The sequence below is a fragment of the Chiloscyllium punctatum genome, chromosome 21, assembly GCF_047496795.1.
Source record: "Chiloscyllium punctatum isolate Juve2018m chromosome 21, sChiPun1.3, whole genome shotgun sequence".
Taxonomy (NCBI): domain Eukaryota; kingdom Metazoa; phylum Chordata; class Chondrichthyes; order Orectolobiformes; family Hemiscylliidae; genus Chiloscyllium; species Chiloscyllium punctatum.
In genome coordinates, this window is record NC_092759.1 from 17,539,622 (window position 1) to 17,562,976 (window position 23,355).

Consider the following 23,355-nt stretch of genomic DNA (forward strand, 5'->3'; position numbering starts at 1 on the left):
ATTGTTTGCCATTAGAAATATCCCAAATGAATCTACTCAGTTCACTCTCTTCATGTTAATATTCGAACACGAAGTGAGATGTCCTTTGAAATTAATTAATGAAAAATTGACAGACCAAAGTCTGAAATCTCACACTTGGATTGTGTACCGGAGGTGGAGAGATTAAATTGAGTAGGTGAGTGAGCTAAACAGCACCTCAAGGGGGCACAGTATAGAATGAAACAGGTGGCAGATAAAAGCTCTGAGACTCAGCCATTTTCCTGAGGGGATGACATGTTAGGACTGTTATCAGTGATAGGAGGTCCCTTCAAATCCAGGTTTAGTGGTCCCTATCAAATTGAGAAAAAGTTGAGTCAGGTGAACTATCTCGTAAAGGTGCCGGACAGAAAGAAAAAGTATCGAATATGTCATGTGAACATGTTGAAACTGTATTATACTAGAGAGAATGAACTGGAGAAACAGGTGTCAGTTACTGCCCTGCAGAGTGAGGAATCAAATCCATATGATATGGATTTTGAGGTGCTTCAAAATAGATTAAAAAATGAAGAAGTCCTTGAGGAGTGGGATAGGTTAGTGAGCTATCTGTCTCAGGAGCACAGAATGCAGTTGAAAGGTTTGTTACTGCAGTCTAAGGACATATGTAAGGATCTGTTGGGGAGGACTAATGCTATTGTATGTGAAGTAGACATGGAAAATTCTGCCCAATAAAACAACACCCATATTGGCTTAATCCTTTCAAAGCCAGACAGGTCCAGATGGAGGTGGAGGCCATGCTCAACGAGAACATCATCGAACCAAGCCAGAGCGAGTGGAGTTCACCGATCGTCTTAGTTCCCAAACTGGACGGGACTCAACAATTCTGCATGGATTATCGGAAGGTCAATGCTGTTACAAAATCAGACTCATATCCAATTCCGAGATTGGAGGACAGTATTGAGAAAGCCTAACAAGCCAGTTGCATCATCAAGTTGGACTTAACGCGTGGTTCCTGGCAGGTACCTTTATCAGAGTCGGTGAAAGAAATTTCTGCCTTTGTAACCCCAACCGGATATATCAGTTGAAAGTGATGCCCTCTGAAATAAAGAACGACCAGCCGCATTCCAAATACCCACGAACAGAGTTGTGGCTGGGTTAACAAACTGCAGTCTATTTGGGCGATGTAGTGATCTTTAGGAAGTTCTGGAAAGATCACATGCTACAGTTGGCAGAGCTCTTTGAAAGACTACGAGACGCAAAATTGGTGCTAAACATAAATAAAACGGAATTTGTCAGAGCAGAGGTGGTGTTCTTGGGACACAACATCGGTCATGGAAGGTTGACCCGATGGAAGACAAAGACGAAGGCCATTGAGGAATTTCCACGACCAACCTCAAAGAATGAGGTGCTTTGAGTTTTAGGACTCAGTGGATTCTATTGGACGTTTGTTCCAAACTTCAGCAGTGTAGTGGCACTGTTAACCGATTTGCTGAGGAAGAACACAAAGTTTCAGTGGACAGATCTATGCCAGGAGGCATTCGACCATTTGAAATCAATATTAACCACCAACCCAGTTTTAGCTACACCAAACTTTTCAAAACCTTGTAAAGTCGCCATCGATGCTAGTGACATTGGAGTTGGAGCTGTACTCCTACAGGAGGATGAGGATGGGATTGAACTGCCTGTTGGTTACTTTTCAAAGAAGATCAACATCCACCAGAGGATATACTGCACAATTGAAAAGGAACTGTTGAGTTTGGTGCTGACCTTACAATATTTTAATGTCTATGTCATGAACAACGTGCCGGAGATGGTGGTGTACACAGATCACAATCTGCTTACATTCTTAGAATGCTTTAAAGACAAGAATACAATACTATTCGAAAAATTGTGCATGCTGCGGGTCAGAAGAATGCAGATGCGTAATCGCAGATTTAACTGATAGAATTTAGATGAGATTTGTACTTATTTAAAATTTTATATATACACACAGGTATTTGGGAAGAAGTTAAAGTGAATTTAGATTAAAGTTATCAGAATGTTAAGGTAATGTGTTTAAAGAATGAAGGAAATAAGAAGCCATCTTTTCATTATCTTGGTTCATTTATTTCTTAAGGGGGGAGGTGTTATGAAGATGTGGGTGTACTGTACCTTTAAGAGAGTTAAATGGCGAGCAGAACTATCTGACAGCACCAAGTGTCCTGAATAGGATACAATGTAACATGTGGTCCAGCAGCTAGGGTAGCTGGTTACCTGGAAACAAAAACAAATTTGAATTAGGCCAATCAGTTTAATTATACCCCACCCCAAAAAACCAAACTCCAATCCAGTTTGAATTGAGTATATTGACAATTACCACTCGCTGCTCTTGTGCTCCCATACATGCTCCTGTGATTCTTTCTGGAAAAATGGACATGTAATCCAATACTGAGGATTTATCTTTTGTTTTAAGGACTTCTTCCTAGTCAATTTTAATGGAACTCTAATTTCATAGCCAATAATCATTTCAAATAGATTAAAGCCAGTAGATTCATTTGGTGAAACCTGAGAATCAAATCATAAAAAATTTTAATCCTTTTGTTCCAATGCTGTGGGTATTTATGAAAGTATGTTTTAATCATTGTTTTGAGATTCTACTGATACCCATCCCACGGTCTGGTGAAAAGAATCCAAGTTAGTCCAATCTCTCCTTGTAGCTGATACACTTCAATCCAGGCAACATCCTGGTAAACCTCTTTTGCAGTCTGTCCAAGGCCTCCAGGTTCTTCCTGATGTGTAGTGACCAGAACTATACATGGCACTTGTGACTCAAGGTTGAAAAGTCTGGTGCTGGAAGAGCGCAGCAGGCCAGGCAGCATCCGAGGAGCAGGAGAATCGATGTTTCGGGCATAAGCCCTTCTTCAGGAGTGAGGCTGGTGTACCAAGCAGGCTGAGATAAAAGGTGGGCGGAGGGGAATTTGGGGGAGGGGCACTGGGAATACCAACTAAAGTTACAAACAGCTATAACATGACTTACCAACTTTTACAGTCAATGCTCTGACTGATTAAGGCAAGCATGCTGTACCCCTACTTTATCACACTCTCCACTTGTGTTGCTACTTTCCAGGAGTTATGGACTTGCTCTGTATCTCAATGCTCCTCAGGAAGCCAAACATTTATTTTGAATTATCCTCATTCTTAAATAGAGTTTGGGCTACTCTAATACTTGTTTGACATATTAATGTGACCTTTGGTGATTAACTTTGTTTAGCTGTTGCGCTGGTCACTACACAATGAAAAATTATCTGGAACCTGATGTTCTAATTGTTCCACCTCTTTAGCCTCAACTCGATTTTCCATAATTATCGGTGAAAGCTGTGTCCTCAGGAGTAAATCAACTCAGTCCAAGGTAATTTCTTCCATACAGTCACTAGTCCTACTAGTCTGGACAATAAGTCACACTCTAAAAGGACATTGTACAATGGAAACGCAATATAATCTCCAACTATCCCACTTATATTGGCTTTCATTGGATCCTTTGGAGGAAGAACTGTTTCCTTCTCCAGCAAAAGACTTTGAGTAGCCCCTGTTTTCCTTACTATAGTTATGGGCTTAGATGATTCATTTGAAGAAAAAAAGCAGTGCTGTAAACACAGCAGTCTTTATCTCCAGTCTCTTATAGTCAATTGCAATTTGATCCATTGTGTGATGATACTGTGGCTTTAAGAGGTGTGTTTTGTCTTGGTTTCTTTTTGACAGGGATTGGAGGACAAAATGGTAAGCACTGTATAAGAAGATAAAGAACTTGTGAAGCCTTGGGTGCTTCTTTTAAGTTGGAACAATAGAAGCAGCCTGAATGGGTGTGACCAAACTCCCACAATACCAGGATCTTTAGTTTAGCTTTGAGAAGTTGTTGCTGGGGTCTCAGTAGGGTTGGAAGGAGTGAATCTCTCCTGGCTGCTGCACTCTCTCTTAGAATTAGCTTTTGATGTTCTTTCCTCCTCGACTGGAAAACTGCATGTGAGACAATGTGTTTTCTGAACTTGTCTTTTGCCAACGGTGTGTTTAGAGGATGTTGCTTTGTTGGACCAGTTAATTAGTAATAGTTACTGTATCTATTTGTTCCGTTTAGTTTTCCAATAGAATTGTTATTCCTTCTTTCTTTTGTTGTATTTTAATTAAAATGGATGAATAAAGTATGTTTTGCTTTAAATCTGGTAGTTTGACCAGTCAAACTGCTGCTGAACTCAACACTTTACATTTACCTTTAAAATAAGAAAAAGTTAGGGTCCAGACTTTCTTCTGAATAGTTTGAGGGGTTTTTATCTGCTCCATAACAAATTGAGGGCTCTTGAGGTCAAAATCCCTAATTCCAAGTTGGGGTTAAGATTGTTGGATTCAAAGGCAGCGAGTGGTAAATGTTGGTATCTTTTATTTCAGGTGTTGCATTCAGGGTGGTTGAAACAGGGTGTGCCTTGTGTAACAATGGCTCTTTCAGTCACGAAAAATTTCATGGAGGTGCAAGAAGTCACTTCAGAAGCTTTAAAGGAAGTGAGCAAGACTAAGCTTTACAAATTGCTAAACATACTGAAGTTGGAGTTACCTGGATCTGTGAGAAAAAGGGAATGTGCTCTGGCAGTCATGCAGCATTTGCAGTTGCCTGGAATGCCATCGGAATCTTTGGAAAATGGCTAAAATTCAATTGAAAATAAAGCAGATTGAACAGAAGAAGGAACTGAAACCGTTTGAATTTTGTTCCTGAAGATGGAGGAAAAGCAGAAAGAGAGAACAACTCCAGCAGAGGAAAACAAAGAGGAAAGAATAACCTCAGCAGAAGAAAGGGAGAAAGAGAGAGAAGAAAAATAGAAAGAGAACAAGTTTGCACTTCAGATGTTGGCAATTAGAGAGGAAAGTCAACTTAAAAGGGTAGAGGTGAAGGGAAAAGGTAGGCTTGGTGAGGAGGACAGTGAGGATGAACCAACCCATCACAACCAAAGGTCTGGTGGGGATCTGTTTAAATATGTCCAAGTGTTGCCTAAGTTGATGAGAAGGATGCTGAAGCCTTTTTCATTTCATTTGAGAAAGGGTCTAAACAAATGAAATGGTCAGAGACCATGTGGGTACGGTTGATCCAACCAAAGTTAGTAGGTAGAGCTAGTGAGGTATTTGCATCATTATCAGAGGAGGCGTGTGGGGAGTAATGAGGAAGTCAAAAACGACAGATGTGGGAAAACAATGAGTTTTATTGAAATTATAAAGAAAAGCTCAGTAGAAGCTAAAAAGCTGCACCAGAATGTACAACTTGGTCAGGGGTTAGTGGACAAGAAACCGCCAGATATCTTTCAACAATTTACTTGCCAGGGTAAGATTTACCCATGTATGTCAGGAGGAGGGTAAAGAAATTAAAATTTTAAGAGACATGGGAGCAAGTTAATCATTGATGGTGAGACATTAGAAGATGTGTAATTCAGAAAAGCTGGTAATATGAGGAATTCATGGTAAGAAGAGTAGTGTTCGATCATATAGTGAGGTTGGAGAGTCCATTGGAAAGGGTTGGTAGGAGTAATAGAGAAATTCTCGGCTCCAGGGATATAACTGATCCTTGATATAGTTGGATTACAGGTTGGAGTGATTGAAAAGCCAGTGGAAAAACAAGCAACTGAGGTATCACAGGAAGTAATATTACAGGAAGGGATTTTTCCTGACTGCGTGTTAACAATGTCACAAAGCCTAAGGTTGTAGCAGGAAGAAAATCAAAGAATAAAGGGAAGGAAGTTGAAATTCATTTGTCAGAGACTGTGTTTGCTCAGATGGTTGAGAAAAACAGGAACAGGCGAAGGACAAAGTGGATATTTTTAGATCAGAGAAATTAACTGAATTACAACAGAAAGATAAAAAAGAAAGTTGCGTTAAAAAGCATACACAGAAGTAGAATCTGAGTGAATCCCAGCATGTTACTATCTTAAAAATGGTGTCTTGATGAGGAAATGGAGACCACTACATATTCAGGTGGATGAGAAATGGGCAGCAGTTCATCAAGTTGTGGGTGGCACGGTGGCACAGTGGTTAGCACTGTTGCCTCACAGCACCAGAGATCCGGGTTCAATTCCCGCCTCAGGCGACTAACTGTGTGGAGTTTGCACGTTCTCCCCGTGTCTGCGTGGGTTTCCTCCGGGTACTCCGGTTTCCTCCCACAGTCCAAAGATGTGCAGGTCAGGTGAATTGGCCATGCTAAATTGCCCGTAGTGTTAGGTAAGGGGTAAATGTAGGGGTATGGGTGGGTTGCGCTTCGGCGGGGCGGTGTGGACTTGTTGGGCCGAAGGGCCTGTTTCCACACTGTAATCTAATCTAATCTAATCTAAAGTTGTATTATCGGTGGGTTATAGAAAGGAGTTGTTGTGGGTAGCACATGAATTACCAGTAGGAGGTCATTTGGTTTGATTTGATTTGATATATTATCATGTGTCCCTAAATACAGTAAAAAGTTTTGTTTACGAGCAACACAAGCAGATCATAGTAAGCAAGATCATACAGATCATAGGGCGATCAAAAACTATTGGACAGAGATATACAAGTTTCACTGCACAGGGCGTGCACTAGGCAAGATCAACATTAACAAGATCAGCATTATTTGAAGTTAGAGAGTATTCATCAGTTTAATAACAGCAGAGAACATAGAACATAGAACATAGAACAATACAGCACAGAACAGGCCCTTCAGCCCACGATGTTGTGCTGAACATTTGTCCTGGCTTAAGCACCTATCCATGTACCTATCCAATTGCCGCTTAATGGTCACCAAGGATTCTGACTCTGCCACTCCCACAGGTAGCGCATTCCATGCCCCCACCACTCTCTGGGTAAAGAACCTACCCCTGACGTCCCCCTTATACCTTTCACCCTTCACCTTAAATTTATGTCCCCTTGTAACACTCTGTTGTATCCGGGGAAAAATTCTCTGACTGTCTACTCTATCTATTCCCCTGATCATCTTATAAACCTCTATCAAGTCACCCCTCATCCTCCGCCATTCCAACGAGAAAAGGCCTAGCACTCTCAACCTATCCTCGTACGACCTATTCTCCATTCCAGGCAACATCCTGGTAAATCTCCTCTGCACCCTCTCCAAAGCTTCCACATCTTTCCTAAAGTGAGGCGACCAGAACTGCACACAGTACTCCAAATGTGACCTAACCAAGGTCCTGTACAGCTGCAACATCACTTCACGACTCTTAAATTCAATCCCTCTGCTAATGAACGTGAATACACCATAGGCCTTCTTACAAGCTCTATCCACCTGAGTGGCAACTTTCAAAGAGCTATAAACATAGACCCCAAGATCCCTCTGCTCCTCCACCTTACTAAGAACCCTGCCGTTAACCCTGTATTCTGCATTCCTATTTGTCCTTCCAAAATGGACAACCTCACACTTGACAGGGTTGAACTCCATCTGTCACTCCTCAGCCCAGCTCTGCATCAAATCTAAGCCCCTTTGCAACCGACAACAGCCCTCCTCACTATCCACAACTCCACCAATCTTCATATCGTCTGCAAATTTACTGACCCACCCTTCGACTCCCTCATCCAAGTCATTAATAAAAATGACAAACAGCAGAGGACCCAGAACTGATCCCTGTGGAACTCCATTTGTAACTGGGCTCCAGGCTGAATATTTACCATCTACCACCACTCTCTGACTTTGACTGGTTAGCCAGTTCTCCATCCAACTGGCCAAATTTCCCACTATCCCATGCCTCCTGACTTTCCGCATAAGCCTACCATGGGGAACCTTATCAAATACCTTACTAAAATCCATGTACACTACATCCACTGCTCTACCCTCATCCACATGCTTGGTCACCTCCTCAAAGAATTCAATAAGACTTGTAAGGCAAGACCTATCCCTCACAAATCCGTGCTGGCTGTCCCTAATCAAGCAGTGTGTTTCCAGATACTCATAAATCCTATCCCTCAGTACCCTTTCCATTACTTTGCCTACCACCGAAGTAAGACTAACTGGCCTGTAATTCCCAGGGTTATCCCTATTCCCTTTTTGAACAGGGGCACAACATTCGCCACTCTCCAGTCCCCTGCTACCACCCCCATTGACAGTGAAGACGAAAAGATCATTGCCAACTGCTCTGCAATTTCCTCTCTTGCTTCCCACATAATCCTAGGATATATCCCGTCAGGCCCGGGGGACTTGTCTATCCTCAAATTTTTCAAAATGCCCAACACATCTTCCTTCCTAACAAGTATCTCCTCTAGCTTACCAGTCCGTTTCATACTCTCCTCTTCAACAATACGTTCCCTCTCATTTGTAAATACTGAAGAAAAGTACTCATTCAAGGTCTCTCCTATCTCTTCCGACTCAATACACAGTCTCCCACTACTGTCCTTGATCGGACCTGTTCTTGAACTTGTTGGTGTGTATATTCAAGCTTCTGTATTTTCTGCCAAACAGAAGAGGTTGTAGGAGAGATTACTGGGCTGGGATGGGTCTTTGATGATGTTAACAGCTTTTCCTTGGCAGTGAGGCATGTAAATAGAGTCCATGGATGGAAGGTTGGCTTCCGCGATAGTCTGGGCTGTGCACACAAACGTCTGTAGTTTCCTGGGCAGAGCAGTTACCATCCTAGGCCGTTTTGCACCTGGACAGTATGCTTTCTGTGGTGCATCTGAAAATGCTGGTGAGGGTGTTTATGAGCAAGCCAAATTTGCGGAGCAGCCTGAGGAAGCAGAGGAGTTGCTGTGCCTTCTGTCTGTCGCATCTACGTGAGAAGTCCAGGATAGGTTGTTGGTCATCGTCACTCCTAGAAACTTGACACTCTCAATCCCCTCAACCTCTGTAGGTAAGGGTATGCTCTCCTCCTTTTATTCTGAAGTTCTTTAGTTTTGCTGATATCGTGAAAGAGGTTGTTATCATTGCACCACCGCACCAAGCCCTTTACCCCCCCTTTCTGAACTCTGACCCATCATCGTTGTTGTAAAGCAGAGGTTGATTTACCGCCCCCCCCCCCCCCCCCCCCCCCACCTCACCCTCACCTCTGGGAACTAAAACCGACTCACCCAAAGAGGATCACCTCATTCTATAATCTGTTAAAAGGAGTGTGAGAATGTGTGCAATCTCTTTTTTTTCCAGCAACTTCTAGTGGTTAAATAAATTAAATCCCTGACACTCACCCTAGTAACAATTTATTTATCTAACTTGAACAGTAAAAAAATTAACTAAACTATTAACAAATAGAATAAATCCTTTCTAACTACTAATTATTACCGAATACGGCCAGATTCTGATGGTAAACTGTTCCAATAAATATAAGTCCCACTTATATAAAAACAAACCGAATTTAGTCTCAAAATTATAGCCAGATTACATCTTCCAGAATGTTCTGTGCCTTCTTCCATCAGATCCTCCTCCAGGAATGCCTACTCAGTCTCTTCTATTGGAAAGACCTTTTTCCGTTGTTTCTACATCGTTGGTACCGTTATTATTTAGTTGATTCTTTTTCTAATACATAAATGACTGTGAGAGCCAATTTCACTCTCTCTCTCTCTCTCTTGGATTGGTTCCAGGTTGTCAAAACCATCAGATTTAAATTTAATAGGTCTTTGGTAGCTAAGGGCCCGATTTAAATTGATTGCCTAAATTTAAAACCTGTTGTCATGATAAAACTGCTGCTTGGCCTTTCGATATAAAATGTTTCAATTTGGGTGCTCTGGGTACTGGCAAACCGAAACTGCTGCCAGGGGAGGTTCACGAGGTTAATTCCGGAGTTAAGGGGGTTGGCTTATGAGGAGAGACTGAATAGACAAGGATTATATTCATTGGAATTAATTGTTTCTATTATCCTTTTAATCCTCCATTATCCAATTTTGTCTCTATTTCCCAGTTTGAACTCCAAAATACAGGGTAGCCTCATTGTCAATTCTGTCTGTCAATATCTAGTTTTGACCTAAATTACTGAGTTTGAACTCTATTATCCAAGCTATCGTAGACTGGAACAGGAATAGGCTATTCAGCTCATCAAGCCGGTTCTGCTATTTAATATGATCATGGATGAATAAACTCTAATTTCTTCAAAGTTCTCCAAAACCCAGTTTGATTCAAATGCACAATTTGCCCTGTGTTTGCCCTCTATTACCAAGCTTGTCTCCCATTATTCATTTTGCTGTCAGTTATCGTTTACTGTCTGTATTTGCTGTCCATTTTCAATCTTTCCTCCATTTTACAGCATGACCCGAAGTATGCAGTTTTCCCTCCATTGTCCATGGTGTTCTCCATTATCTACATGGATTTCGAATGTGAAACTATGATACATCAGATTCAGAAGCAAAGTTAGGAGGCATGTTTTCACACACAGAACTTTATAATCCAGTTTCGCTTAGTTTGATCTGTGTCCTCCACTTTGTCTTCCATTATCTCATAGCCTCCAGTGCCAAAACACAGGTCAACAACCAAAGGCCAAATTCATAGATGTACTGGAAAATGGTTGTGCAAAAGAGAATGAGGATGCCCATCGAATAAGGGCTCAATGCAATTATGCTCCAAAGATAAAGGGGGTTGTGGGATTCCAATTAATTTTAATCATTTGGTCAATCTGTTCAATAACACTTGCCTTTCTGCTGGGCTAAAAGGTTCTAAGTTAATTTTTTTCCTGTCCTGCGGATTCCCCTGCCTATCTCTTCAATGTTTAACTACAGCTCACAGAGGAGCTATAGGTGCGGGTCTTTCTGATTCATAGGGTGGTAGGTCATCCCACCTATTCCCGCCCCATGCCAATACAAGCCCATTTTGTCCTCGAACCCATTCTAGTGAATGTCATCATCCTCGCTGCCCTCTGAGTAGATCGGGGCATTGGTGCCTCCCCTACTGCAACCACTATCTGGCCTTTGGCTTTAAACTCTCACGTCTGACAGCCACCACCCTCACTGTTCTCGTCTCACACTGGTTATATTACTGACAAGGGTTGTCTGAATTACAGCACCTTCTCATATTTATCTTTACCTTGTCCCTTCCACCAAGCTTTCTGCTCTGTTATCAGGGGGGTCTGGGTCAAACCACCTCCTGATCATATTCATGATCAGCTTCTGATTGAAATCCAGCACACTTTGTTCTAAAGACCCTCTGGGCCCCATATTATTTTTCCTTTGTCCTTAGACACGATCCATTCTGGACCCTTTCCAGCTGTCATGGTCTTATGCCTCCCTTAGCACGTTTTTCAACTGAGATGTGCTGCTGTGGGGCTCAGTCCTCCCCAATACTGACTTTCCTCAGGCCTTACCAATCCTGCTGTAGGGCCTTCTCCTTCCTGGTGCACACTAGGTCAATTGGTTGTCTACTGAACACAGCACGACTCCCTTCTCCCTCTTAGTTCTTTTCATACTGCAACTTACAGCCAGGATTGACTATAGGGTTTGCCCTCTACTCAATAAGGGTGGCAACAAACTCTGAAGACAGTGCTTCAGATGGAGTCTCACCAGTGCCCAGCATAACTGATTGGTATTGGACCTATCTCTTAAGGGAGGCAAGAGAGGAGGGGGAGTGGCATTTTTGATGAGGGATAGCATTACAGCTGTGCTGAGAGAGGATATTCCCGGAAATACATCCAGGGAAGTTATTTGTTATTATTTTTGAGCCCAGAGTTCTACATGAATGTACGCAGTTTTTGCGCAAAGTGCAATGTAACTCTGCAAGTACAAATTCACCCCACAAAATATATGTGCGCATGTGGGTCTTTGTCTGTGTGTGTATGTGTGTGTGTGTGTGTGTGTGTGTCTGTCTGTCTGTCTGTCTGTCTGGGGTGGGGATTGTGAGTGTGAGAAAGTGTGTGTGTGTGTAGTGATCTGTAGAGGAGCGACCAAAGAAGGTGTCAACATGGATCCCATCGGAGGGCCGCTGCCCTGGGCTTGACATGTATGCTCAAACTGTCAGGAAATATATAAATGCCAGATTCATCAGCCATACCCACAAGGTGGAGCAAAACATCACCCGTTCACAATGCAATGCAACCAGGCTCTCAAAACCAATGACAACATTGTCATCAAACCAGCAGATAAAGGAGGAGCCATTGTCATTCAGAATAGAACAGATTACTGCAAGGCAGTTTACCGACAACTGAACAACCAGGAACGCTACAGGCAACTACCAGCTGATCCAACCAAAGAACACACCCATGAATTAAACACACTGATCAGAACTTTGGATCCAGTCCTTCAGAGTTCCCTACGCACCCTCATCCCACGTACTTCTCGTGTAGGTGACTTCTACTGCCTTTCAATTCCCCAACCCCCACCCCAGACAGACACACACACACACACACACACACACACAGACAGAGACCCACATGCGCACATATATTTTGTGGGGTGAATTTGTACTTGCAGAGTTACATTGCACTTTGCTCAAAAACTGCATACGTTCATGTAGAACTCTGAGCTCGAAAACTGCATGAATTTATGTAAAACTCTGTTATCTCACTTTTTAGATTGGAATCAATCTAAACATCAGGTCATAGACAGAGAACACAGGGGGCCAACACCTTCAACCTATTGTCTAGCTATCACCATTGTTAACAGCTAACCCAAGAATGCAACTTTTAAAAAAAGGCTTTGTGATTTACACATGAAAGAAGTGAAACTATCACTGTATTCTAACAGATGAAAGGCTTAACAGACAATCAATTTTTCAATGTATAATTTCAGTTACATCACACTGCAAATTTTGCTATAAAATCTGTGTTACGATCGAGCCCTCCACAATCACCTGATGAAGGAGCGTCGCTCCGAAAGCTAGTGTGCTTCCAACTAAACCGGTTGGACTGTAACCTGGTGTTGTGTGATTTTTAACACTGTAAACAAGGTTGTTACCAAGCAATAATCCCTCTTTAATTGGCTTTAATACTTTAATCCTCACTCCTTGGTGAAAACGTCACATTGACACCCTAAAGTTATTTTTAAAATATTGCGAATTGTTCCCGACATCAATTTAAACCTCATTGAACTTTTCACATGATTCTGCCACATTTCACACCATAGCTCAGGTCATTCAGGCCCCTACAGGATTCTGCCCGAAAAAAAAGATGTGTACGAAAAGACAAAACAAAATAGATTACGGAGACTAAACCAGTGAGTGGAACTGGGTGGATAGATCCTTCAAAGAGCCACTAAAATAAAACAAAGACCTGCTTATATGGGAAATCTGAATCAGAAACAGAAATTGCTGGAGAAACTCAGCAGCTCTGGCAGCATCTGTGGGAAGAAAACAGAATTAATATTTTGAATCTGGTGACTCCTCATTCTGGCTGACTATATTCCTCATTATAAAATGTTTTGTCTTTTAGTCAATCAGTTAATCCGTGTAAACATGAAGGTTCCTGGGATGGTGTTGAATGTACCTGCCAATGTACTATATGAAGGACAGTACTGGGAATTATTAGCTAATTCTGTCCCTGGTAAGTTGCATCTGTTTTATCATTTATCTGGTTATTAGTTTATGTTGCAGTGCCTGACATCAAATTATTTTGAAAATTAAACAATATGGCAGCACTCAGTAATAATGTGAAATATGATGATACATTTAATAAAGGAAATATTACACTTAAATATCAACATGGTAAGTGCTACATCTCAATATTAACATACAGAACATTCTACCCTAATAATAACTATGCTTCAGTATCAGCAATAATTTGTCTTAATCCTAATACAGAGAACATTGCGCTCCAATATTAATGCATGTAATGTTACAATCCAATACTAACATCAGTAATATTCTTCTCTGTTTAAATATTAGAGAATATTACACCCATCATCAAGACAGGGAACATTACCCCACAATTATAACACAGTGAACATTGCACTCCAATATTAACATGGGTGCACAGGCAGTGGGGAGTCAGAAAGTAAGGTACTTGCTGCAGTATTCCTGGCATTTAACCTGCTCGTGTAGCCACTATATTTATATGGTGAGTCCAGCTAAATTCCTGGTTAATGGTCACTCACAGGATGTTGATAGTGGGGGAATTCAGTGATGGTAACACTGTTCAATGTCAAGGGACCATGGTTAGATTGTTTTTATTGGAGATGGTCATTGCCAAGGCATTTATGTGGCACAAATGCAATTGTCACTTTTCAGACCAAGCCTGGACATTGTTGTATTTGAGCTGAACTCCTTCAGGAGTGGTGTTGAATGAGCAAAGATCCTTGCTTCTGACCTTATGATGGAGGGAAGGCAATAAAATCATGACTGCTCTCATCATGACCTCAACTACCCTTTCCTGCCTGTTCCCCCCAACCTCCGACTGCCTCATCTGTAGGATTATATATTGCAGAGGACATTCTAGGCTGTGTCATTAAATATAATCAAGTCTGAGACAGATTAGATCATTAATAAGTAACGGAGTAAAGTTTATGGGGTCAAGCTAACAAAGCAGAATTGAGGATGATTAGATCAGCCATAATCTCACTTAATTAGAGAGAGAACTTATTGGCTGAATCGTTATTGTTTTTGTAAATCAAAATCTGTTTTTTTATTTCTACATTTCCCTAAATAAGACATCGAGGCTTATATTTTCTGTAGGAGACATGAATTGGGATGGAACCTGAGTTGCAATTCCACCTCCCACCCCTGTGCTTTAATTAGCCTCCAACCAATCCCCGACCAATCCTCCACCTCCCATTCTGACCCATCCCCATCCCAGCAACATATCCACTTTAGATACTATGAATTCACAAGTCTATCATAAAAACTGGATACATCCAAGCACACGTAAATCCCCCAAAATAAACAATGTGATCTCATAATTGCTCATCTCAACAGATGCCTAAAGTGAAACCATGAAAGCTGTTGAAAGCACTTAAAAAGTTACATACCTTTTAAAATGTTTGTTAAACTTCGGCCCTAAGGTATATAGTTTATTTTTACAAATGTAAATAAGGTACTAACACATTGAAAGTAGAGTCGCGGGTAGATAGGATAGTGAAGGAGGCGTTTGGTATGCTTTCCTTTATTGGTCAGAGTATTGAATACAGAGGTTGGGAAGTCATGTTGCAGCTGTAAAGAACATTGGTTAGGTCATTTTTGGAATATTGTGTGCAATTCTGGCCTCCATCCTATCGGAAGGATGTTGTGAAACTTGAAAGAGTTGAGAATAAATTCATGAGGATGTTGCCAGGGTTGGAGGATTTGAGCTATAGGGAGAGGTTGAATAGGCTGGGGCTGTTTTCCCTGGAGCGTCAGAGGCTGAGGGGTGACCTTATTGAGGTTTATAAAATCATGAGGGGCATGGATAGGGTAAATAGACAAAGTCTTTTCCCTGGCGTGGAGGAGTCCAGAACTAGAGGGCATAGGTTTAGAGTGAGAGAGGAAAGATATAAAAGAGCAACTAAGGAGCAACTTTTTCATGCAGAGAGTGGCACGTGTATGGAATGAGCTGCCAGAGGAAGTGGTGGAGGCTGGTACAATTACAACATTTAAAAGGCATTTGGATGGGTATATGAATAGGAAGGGTTTGGAGTGATATGGGCCAGGTGCTGGCAGGTGGCACTATAGATATCTGGTTGGCATGGACAGGTTGGACCGAAAGGTCTGTTTCCGTACTGTACATCTCTATGACTCTATGACTCTATTACAGGAAATGTGATTTATGCCAGAAAGACAGTAAAACAGAGAATAGGAATTCTCTGTTGAACTGGCAGACAGATCATCTGAAACCTTCATGAACTTTGAAAAGTACACGAACTTTTAAGGAACAGATTGGAAACATTTAATATAATTTTATTGAATGGCAATTATTAGAAATTGTTTTGAAAATATTATACGTTATGACAAATGGAGGCATCTTGGTAAAGTCAAATTAGAATTGTTTTTCTCCTTATGGATGGCAGGGTGGCACAGTGGTTAGCACTGCTGCCTCACAGTGCCAGAGACCCAGGTTCAATTCCTGCCTCAGGTGACTCTCTCTGTGGAGTTTGCACATTCTCCCCGTGACTGCGTGGGTTTCCTCCCACAGTCCAAAAATGTGCAGGTTAGGGTGGATTGGCCTTGCTAAATTGCCTGTAGTGTTAGGGGAATGGATTACAGGTAGGTGTGGACTTGTTGGGCTGAAGGGCCTGTTTCCACACTGTAAGTAATCTAATCTCCTCTTCTGTCTGATACAGTGAGGTATTGTTTGATTTGCTACTTTTTTCCCTTTACTGAGATAGGCCAAAGGATGTGTACATTTTAGAAGTTATCAGTGGCTACAGGGATCATAATAAGTCACATGTATGATGATGCTGACATTTTGAACTTCATTTTTTTTTAAGAGGGTTCGTAAAGGCAGAGGTTCCAATATGTCTGGAAATATCTATTGAATTTTTTTTTGTAAAACACTTGTACAATGTAAGGGGGCAGCAGTTCTCCCAGTTCAGGGTTTTTTTTCTGGTTTCAGTAAGGAGTCTGTTTGAAGCAGCTGGGCAAAGAAAGTGGCAAGGGAAAAAGGGGTCCCTGATTCCACAGAGATTTTCTGTCTGACTCTCTCTGTAGTCTCTCTCTCTCTCTCCTGTAAGAGCCCCTGTGTTTGAATTTACCTTTTTGCCCAGGGGATGTTGCAAGAAATCAGGACAACTCTTTGTTAACTTGCGTTTTCGTGTCTGCTGGGTTTTCAAACTATTATGTTAATTTAAACTCGGTTTTCTTTTGTTTGTGTGTAAATAACTTCTGTTTTGTTTGAAACTGTGTGGTTTGACCAGCTGCATCACTCCTGGAATATCCACCTTACACCTGCTTAAAACAACTAGAAACATTAGGGTCTATTCTACCTTCTTGAAATGTTTGGAGGGGTGCATCTGGCCTGGCCCATATTAAACAGAGGTCATTCCCTTTTCTTTTCCCCCATTTAGAACATCATGTCTGTCCCTTCTCTCTAAAAGACTTGTCTCTCAAATCCCATTCTTCATCCTTTTCTACATAAACAGCATACCTGAGTACTCTGTGTCGAACTGTTACTGTTCCCTCGGTCTGTCTTTATCTGCTGTCTCACACACGTATGCAGGAGTATGTTTATCTACCAATTGCTTTATGTCTTTCAGATGCAATTTGTTTATGGACATATTCAAAGATAACAAACAGTCGAGATCACAATGGCAAGGTAGCAATTTCAGAACACAAGTCTAAGTTCTAATAAATTTATATTATGTGTGATAAAAACGATATGGGCCAATCATGTTCATTGAAATCTGTGCAGATATGCAAATAAGTGCTCTGTGATGGATGATGATGGTTTAAAGCTTCAGTTGAAGGAGGACACATTGAGAGGAAGTAATGGAGAAGTAACTGGAAAAGAGATTAAACTACAGAATCATCCCGATATTTGCCCTCGGGATTTGCCTATTTATATCAAGAGCTGAATGCACAGGGCAGATAAAATTCAGCTCCATTGATTATATCTGTTGGATCTTGCTCCAATGTCACCAAGCAGTAACTAGCATTAAACACAATTTTTGGTTTTTCTCCTCTTCCCTCATGTTTTTAGCCAGGGCAGCATTGTTACTGATCATAAAGCTATTTTCAACAATAAAACAGAACAGTTCGATGAAAGCATGATAAAGGAAACAAAAACAGAATATCGAAGAAAGCTTACAATCCAGGAATTGTACCAACAGTAATGATTCAAGTAAGAAAGTGATCCTGTTCTCAATTACACTCAGCAGTAAAGTTGCACAGCCACATGAACACCTCATCTGAAATGTCTTTGTGTGGTGTGTCATTGTGTTGGGCACTGATTTAAAGCCATTCTTCCTCCTAAACAGCAGTGATTGCTCATGAAAATCTCCAACCAGACCCTACGCTACACTAACACTGTTTTAGCCACACGGAGAAGTTGACCTTTAAAACCTACAAACATATCTTCAGAAATGAAGAGTCAACTCATGCCAAGTATAAAAGTGAAGAAGTGGTGGTTGCCATGTTTACCAATCACCTTAGGGGGTCAGCTGTGTGCAGGGTACGTCTTAAACTCCTGCATATTATTGCAGCACAGCCTGCATTGTCTGCCTCCACCCTGATCCCTTACACCCAGTGAGAAAGTACAGGTCAATAAAACATTCATCTGTGGAGAGAAACATTGAGGCTCCAAATGTCAGAATAGCATCTTGGGGCTGGAAAAGTGGGTGGGAGGGGTTAAGGTATATGCAAAAACGGGAATTTTGAGACCATGAAAATGAAGTCATCATATATGCCGGGTTGATGTATATTGTAATTTTGATGGGAGATAACTCCTTGTCACACAAGCAATGTTGATTGTTGACTGTCTATTTCAGGCAGAGCACTGTCACCTCCTTCTCAGAAGGTTGGGGGTTAAAGTCTCACTCCACTTTATAATCCACACTGAGATATGAGCCTACTGACATACCGGCCAGATGAAGAAAGGATGGCAGGATCCCCATCACTGAAGGGGCTCAGTGAATCCGTTTGGTTTTATTACTCACCAGCTCACATTGATTCAATGTGTGGCTAGATTTCAAACTTAGAATCTGTGGGTTTCTAAACCCGTTCCACAATCACTGCACTTGACAAACTGCTCTCATTTATCAGGGGTTTGCTTTTGCCAACCCATTTGCTTCCTTTGAAATATGCTCGGCATCATTTTCATCCCCACTGACTGTCTGATACTCTGATGGGAGGGGCTCATAGGCCTGTTGATTTCATGGGGTGAGCAATCACCTCCGGTAAAGCTAAAAATAATGACGAGAAATCTTTGTTGTGTTAACAGTGCCAACCTGAATGTGTATTAATGGGCGTTTCTGGCATAACTAGTACTTAAGTCTCCATCCCTGTTTATGCTGAGTAGGTGGTGATACAAATGATGGGATTGTTTGTCCACTTCAATGGGCATTTATTACCATATAGGTGTGGGTCAGGGGTGACATGTAGGCTGTACAGGTCTGGGTGACAGGATTCCTTATCTCAACAGTAAACCTGTTGGAGCAACATAATCACTGCACATTGTTTTGTTTAATTTCAGGATACAGTCTCAATGTTTTATTCATGTTGCACTCCTGATGTGTACAATGATTAATTCAAAGATTATTGAAAGCTACTCCTGTGTATATCCTTTTAACTGTGAACTCATTCACATTTCAGAGCAGTGTTCAGGAATTCAGCTTGCGCCAAATTACAAAAATGTATCATACACAGATCAAGATGTGACTAGTGAGTTTTACATTCTTTAAGTTTATAAATATAGCAACAAATTAAGAGCCTAAGGCTTCATGTAATGATTTTGGAAACACATAAAATACTTTACGCACTTCATCTTAATTGCTGACCATATGGTAGCAACCATTCCAATACCAGCCTATAATCATTGGTTCTGCAATTATTGATCCTACAACAATTGACGTGGTATGAATTAGTTCCTTATTTTGCCAGGGAGAAATGTATTATTGCATAGTTCATTCGGCTCAGTGAATCCGTCAAATTAATAGAGAATGGTGGGAGGCAATGCACTCTCTAATGTTTCCATATTGAGCACAGCTTGTTTAGTTCGTTGCACATGTGTCCAGGATAGTGGTGTAGGAGCCTATACATGCACCATAAAGGGACCATCGACTGTGTTTGGAGCTGATTATTGAGTCCCATCATACAGTTAAATTACTGCGGGGTCACATAGCCTTGCAGCTCAGAGAAAACATTTATGGAATGTGAGAGATACATTGCCAAAGTTGTGATTTTGTTATCCATTAACTGTTCAACAATTGATTGCTTCACATATGTTGAGGACAATTTCAAGGACTATTTTACAGCTGTAAACACACCTTCGGGATGAGTGTATCAAGGACCATAAAGATCACTCACAGCGTCAATATGGGAAATGTGAGCTCACAGCAAAATGCACCAAATGCTTGTCAGATTCAATTGATATTCTTTTGTTTAATTAATTATGGTTAACCTAGTGAGGTCCAGGGCTGGTGAAACTGCAGAATTGGCTTGCAATCTCAGTAGTTAAGGATTAATCTCCTGGGCAGGGCTGCAATCAAACCAGCAATAAAAAATCACTTTGAAATTACAAAGAACCGTGTGCTTCCTGTTAGTTTTATTGGATGCTAATAACTAGTAACACTATTGTTACTAGTTTTAAAAATACTGGGATACAGAAACATTGCTGTTTGGTTGGGAAGGTTGGACATTATGTAATGAAACTGCTCAGACTATCTCCAGCTAAGTTGGCAACTCCAATCAGGTCAGGCAGCATCCAAGGAGCAGGAGAATCGACGTTTTGGGCATGAGCCCTTCTTCAGCCCATCTGCAGTCCTCACTAACTCCAATCAGGTCCAATCCTATTTGGTAGGAGCACAAGTAATAGTATTTATCAGTGCCCAAGCCAAGGAGTGTGACTGTGAAAATCTCACCTGCAGTTTCTTTATGCAATGCTATTAACTATTGATTTATGTTTGGTAATTACCTTGCATGACGTATCTGACTAATATGATGACTTTCTTGATAAAGACTAAAACTTAAATAGGTCAGCACAGAAATCTCACTCTCTTCCAGAGATTGTCTCTGGGAAAGACTTTAATTTTTATAATGATGGAATGAGAATGCCTTTGCACTATTGGCATTGGACAGCAAAGTACTGAAAGGGCAGGTGCATGGTCCAAGTTGAATTGGAAATAAATGAAAAAAACAAAAATCATACCCCATGAATCACCATACATGTATCTCAGCTATAACACTTCAATGAGGAGAGATCGAGGGGAATGGACCTAAACTCTCTGACACGTCTATTGTGACAAGGAACGTTCCTGAATCGACTGGTCTGTGGGTGCTGAGTTTCTGTCAGAAATCTGCAGTGTCATGAAGTGGTGGGTCCCCATTACAATGGACTTCAAGAAACCTTCGACATAGCCAGAGAGGTTCTCACACATGGTCCCATTGCCTGATGTGATGGAATATCCTGGTGTATTTAGTTTGAGTATTTATGGAAAGGAAGTAGAGGTCACCTACGCGGGCAGTATGTAGGATGAGGGCGCATAGGACTGAATCAAAAGTCCTGATCAATAATTTTAGTTCATGGGTGTGCTCTTTGGTGGGATTGGCCGGTAGTTGCCTGTAGTGTTCCTGGTTGTTCAGTTGTTAGTATATTTCCTTGCAGTAATCTGTTCCATTCTGAATGATAATGGCTGCTCCTTTATCTGCTGGTTTGATGACAATGTTGTGATTGGTTTTGACAGCCTGGATGGCGTTGTGTTGTAATCAGGTGATGCTTTCCTCTACCTTGTGGGTGTGGCTGATAAATCTGGCATTCACATATTTCTTGGCAGTTTGAACATACATGTCAAGCCCAGGACAGTGGCCTTCCAGTGGGGTCCAAGTCGACCCCTTCTGTGGATCCCTGTGATGACTGTTCCGGTTTATTGGTAGAGTCGTTGGGATCACTGCTGGCACCCCGACAGAATTCCTGGAGTCTAATCTATCTGATTAGTTCCTCTGTGTCTGCTGCTCAGCTCATGGGGTCCATTTTAGTGTTGGGGCAGAAACTGAACCCCCTGCACAGATAGCCTCACAATGCTACACTTCTCTAGTTTCCACCCGAAACATATTAAAACAGCCATCCCCTACAGACAAGCCCTCCGCAAATACAAGATCTATTCAGATGAGGAGGAATGTGCCGGGCACTTGACAGTGTTCAAGGATGCCCTCATAAGAACAGGGTACTCATCGACATCCAGTTCCGATGTGTCACAGTGAGAAATTGTAATGACCTCCTCAGGAGACCGACATAGGCTGGGTATCCTTCATTGTCTGGTACTTCTGAGAGTTGAATGACTAGGCTATGTTCTTCGTAGTTTAGATCAGAGTGGTGCTGGAAAAGCACAGCAGGTCAGGCAGCATCGGAGGAGAAGAAAAATCGATGTTTTGGGCAAAAGCCCTTCATCAGGATCTTTTGCCCGAAATGTTGATTTTCCTGCTCCTCGGATGCTGCCTGACCTGCTGTGCTTTTCCAGCACCACTCTGATCTAAACTCTGGTTTCCAGCATCCGCAGTCCTCACTTTTGCCATGTTCTTCGTAGCCTTCAACAAATTATCGATGAGGATGGGCACCTCACCAAGACCTTGCCAGCACCTCCACTTCTTGCCTTTAAAAGACCACCAAACCTTAAACAGATCATGGTTCGTAGCAAACCACCCAGACCTCAAGACAACAACACTGTACAACCCTGCCATAGCAACCGCTGCAAGATGTATCAGAGTATCGACAAGGGTAACACCATTATACATGGGGACACCTTCCAGCAAGTACACAGCAAGTACTCATGTGACTCAGCCAACATGCTCTATCTCATAGGCTGCAGGCAAGGATGCCCACAGTCTGACATAGCATGGGGACACAGACAGACTTTGCACCTATTGTTTAAAAAGCTGAGCTATCTTGAAAATGTAATTTAAAAGAAGTTCTGGGTTTACATATCCATTTTCCTCATGATTTTATCAACCTCTATAAGGTCATCCCTCAGCCTCCAACAGTCCAGGGAAAAAGGCCTGTTTGGCCTCTCCCTGTAGCTCAAACCCACCAACTTTCAACTTTCACAACATTCCTCCAATAGGAGGGGAACCAGAATTGCACACACTATTCCAAAAGTGGTCTAACCAATGCCCTGAACAGCCACAACATGACCTCCCAACTCCTATTCCAATAAAGGAAAGCATACCAAAAACCTTCTTCACTATCCTATCTACCTGCGACTGCACTTTCAAGGAATTATGCATCTGCACTCCCAGGTCACTTTGTTCAGCAACAATCCCCAGGATCTCACCATTGAGTGTATAAGTCCTGCTCTGATTTGCCTTTCCAAAATGCAGCACCTCACATTTATCTAAATTAAACTCCATCTGCCATTCCTCGGCCCATTGGCCCATCTGATCAAGATCCCGTTGTACCTTGAGGTAACCTTCTTTGCTGTCCACGACATCTCCAATTCAGGTGTCATCTGCAAACTTGCTAACTGTACCTCCTATGTTCACATCCAAATCATTTATATAAATGACAAAAAGTAGTGCACTCAGCATCGATCCTTGAGGCACACCACTGGTCACAAGGCGACCAAAATTGAACGCAGTAAATGTCTGGTATAGATTAGATTAGATTACCTACAGTGTGGAAACAGGCCCTTTGGCCCAACAAGTCATCACCGACCCTCCAAAGAGCAACCCACCCATACATTTACCCCTTACCTAACACTATGGGCAATTTAGCATGGCCAATTCACCTGATCTGCACATCTTTGGACTGTGGGAGGAAACCAGAGCACACCCACACAGACACAGACACAGGGAGAACGTACAAACTCCACACAGTCAGTCACCTGAGACAGGAATTGAACCCAGGTCTCTGGTGCTATGAGGCAGCAGTGATA

At 41.8% G+C, this 23,355-nt stretch overlaps 1 protein-coding gene across 1 annotated transcript in view; it reads left to right on the plus strand.

Annotated features, from left to right (window-relative positions):
* Nucleotides 1-4,440: 4,440 nt before the first annotated feature.
* The window catches only part of LOC140492466 (uncharacterized), a 119,199-nt gene continuing 100,284 nt past the window's right edge, over nucleotides 4,441-23,355 (plus strand). Inside the window, exons 1-3 of the mRNA XM_072591355.1 lie at nucleotides 4,441-4,566; nucleotides 10,191-10,293; nucleotides 13,299-13,409. Of these exons, the coding sequence (XP_072447456.1) occupies nucleotides 4,441-4,566; nucleotides 10,191-10,293; nucleotides 13,299-13,409 (340 nt within the window). The remainder of the gene's footprint in view (nucleotides 4,567-10,190; nucleotides 10,294-13,298; nucleotides 13,410-23,355) is intronic.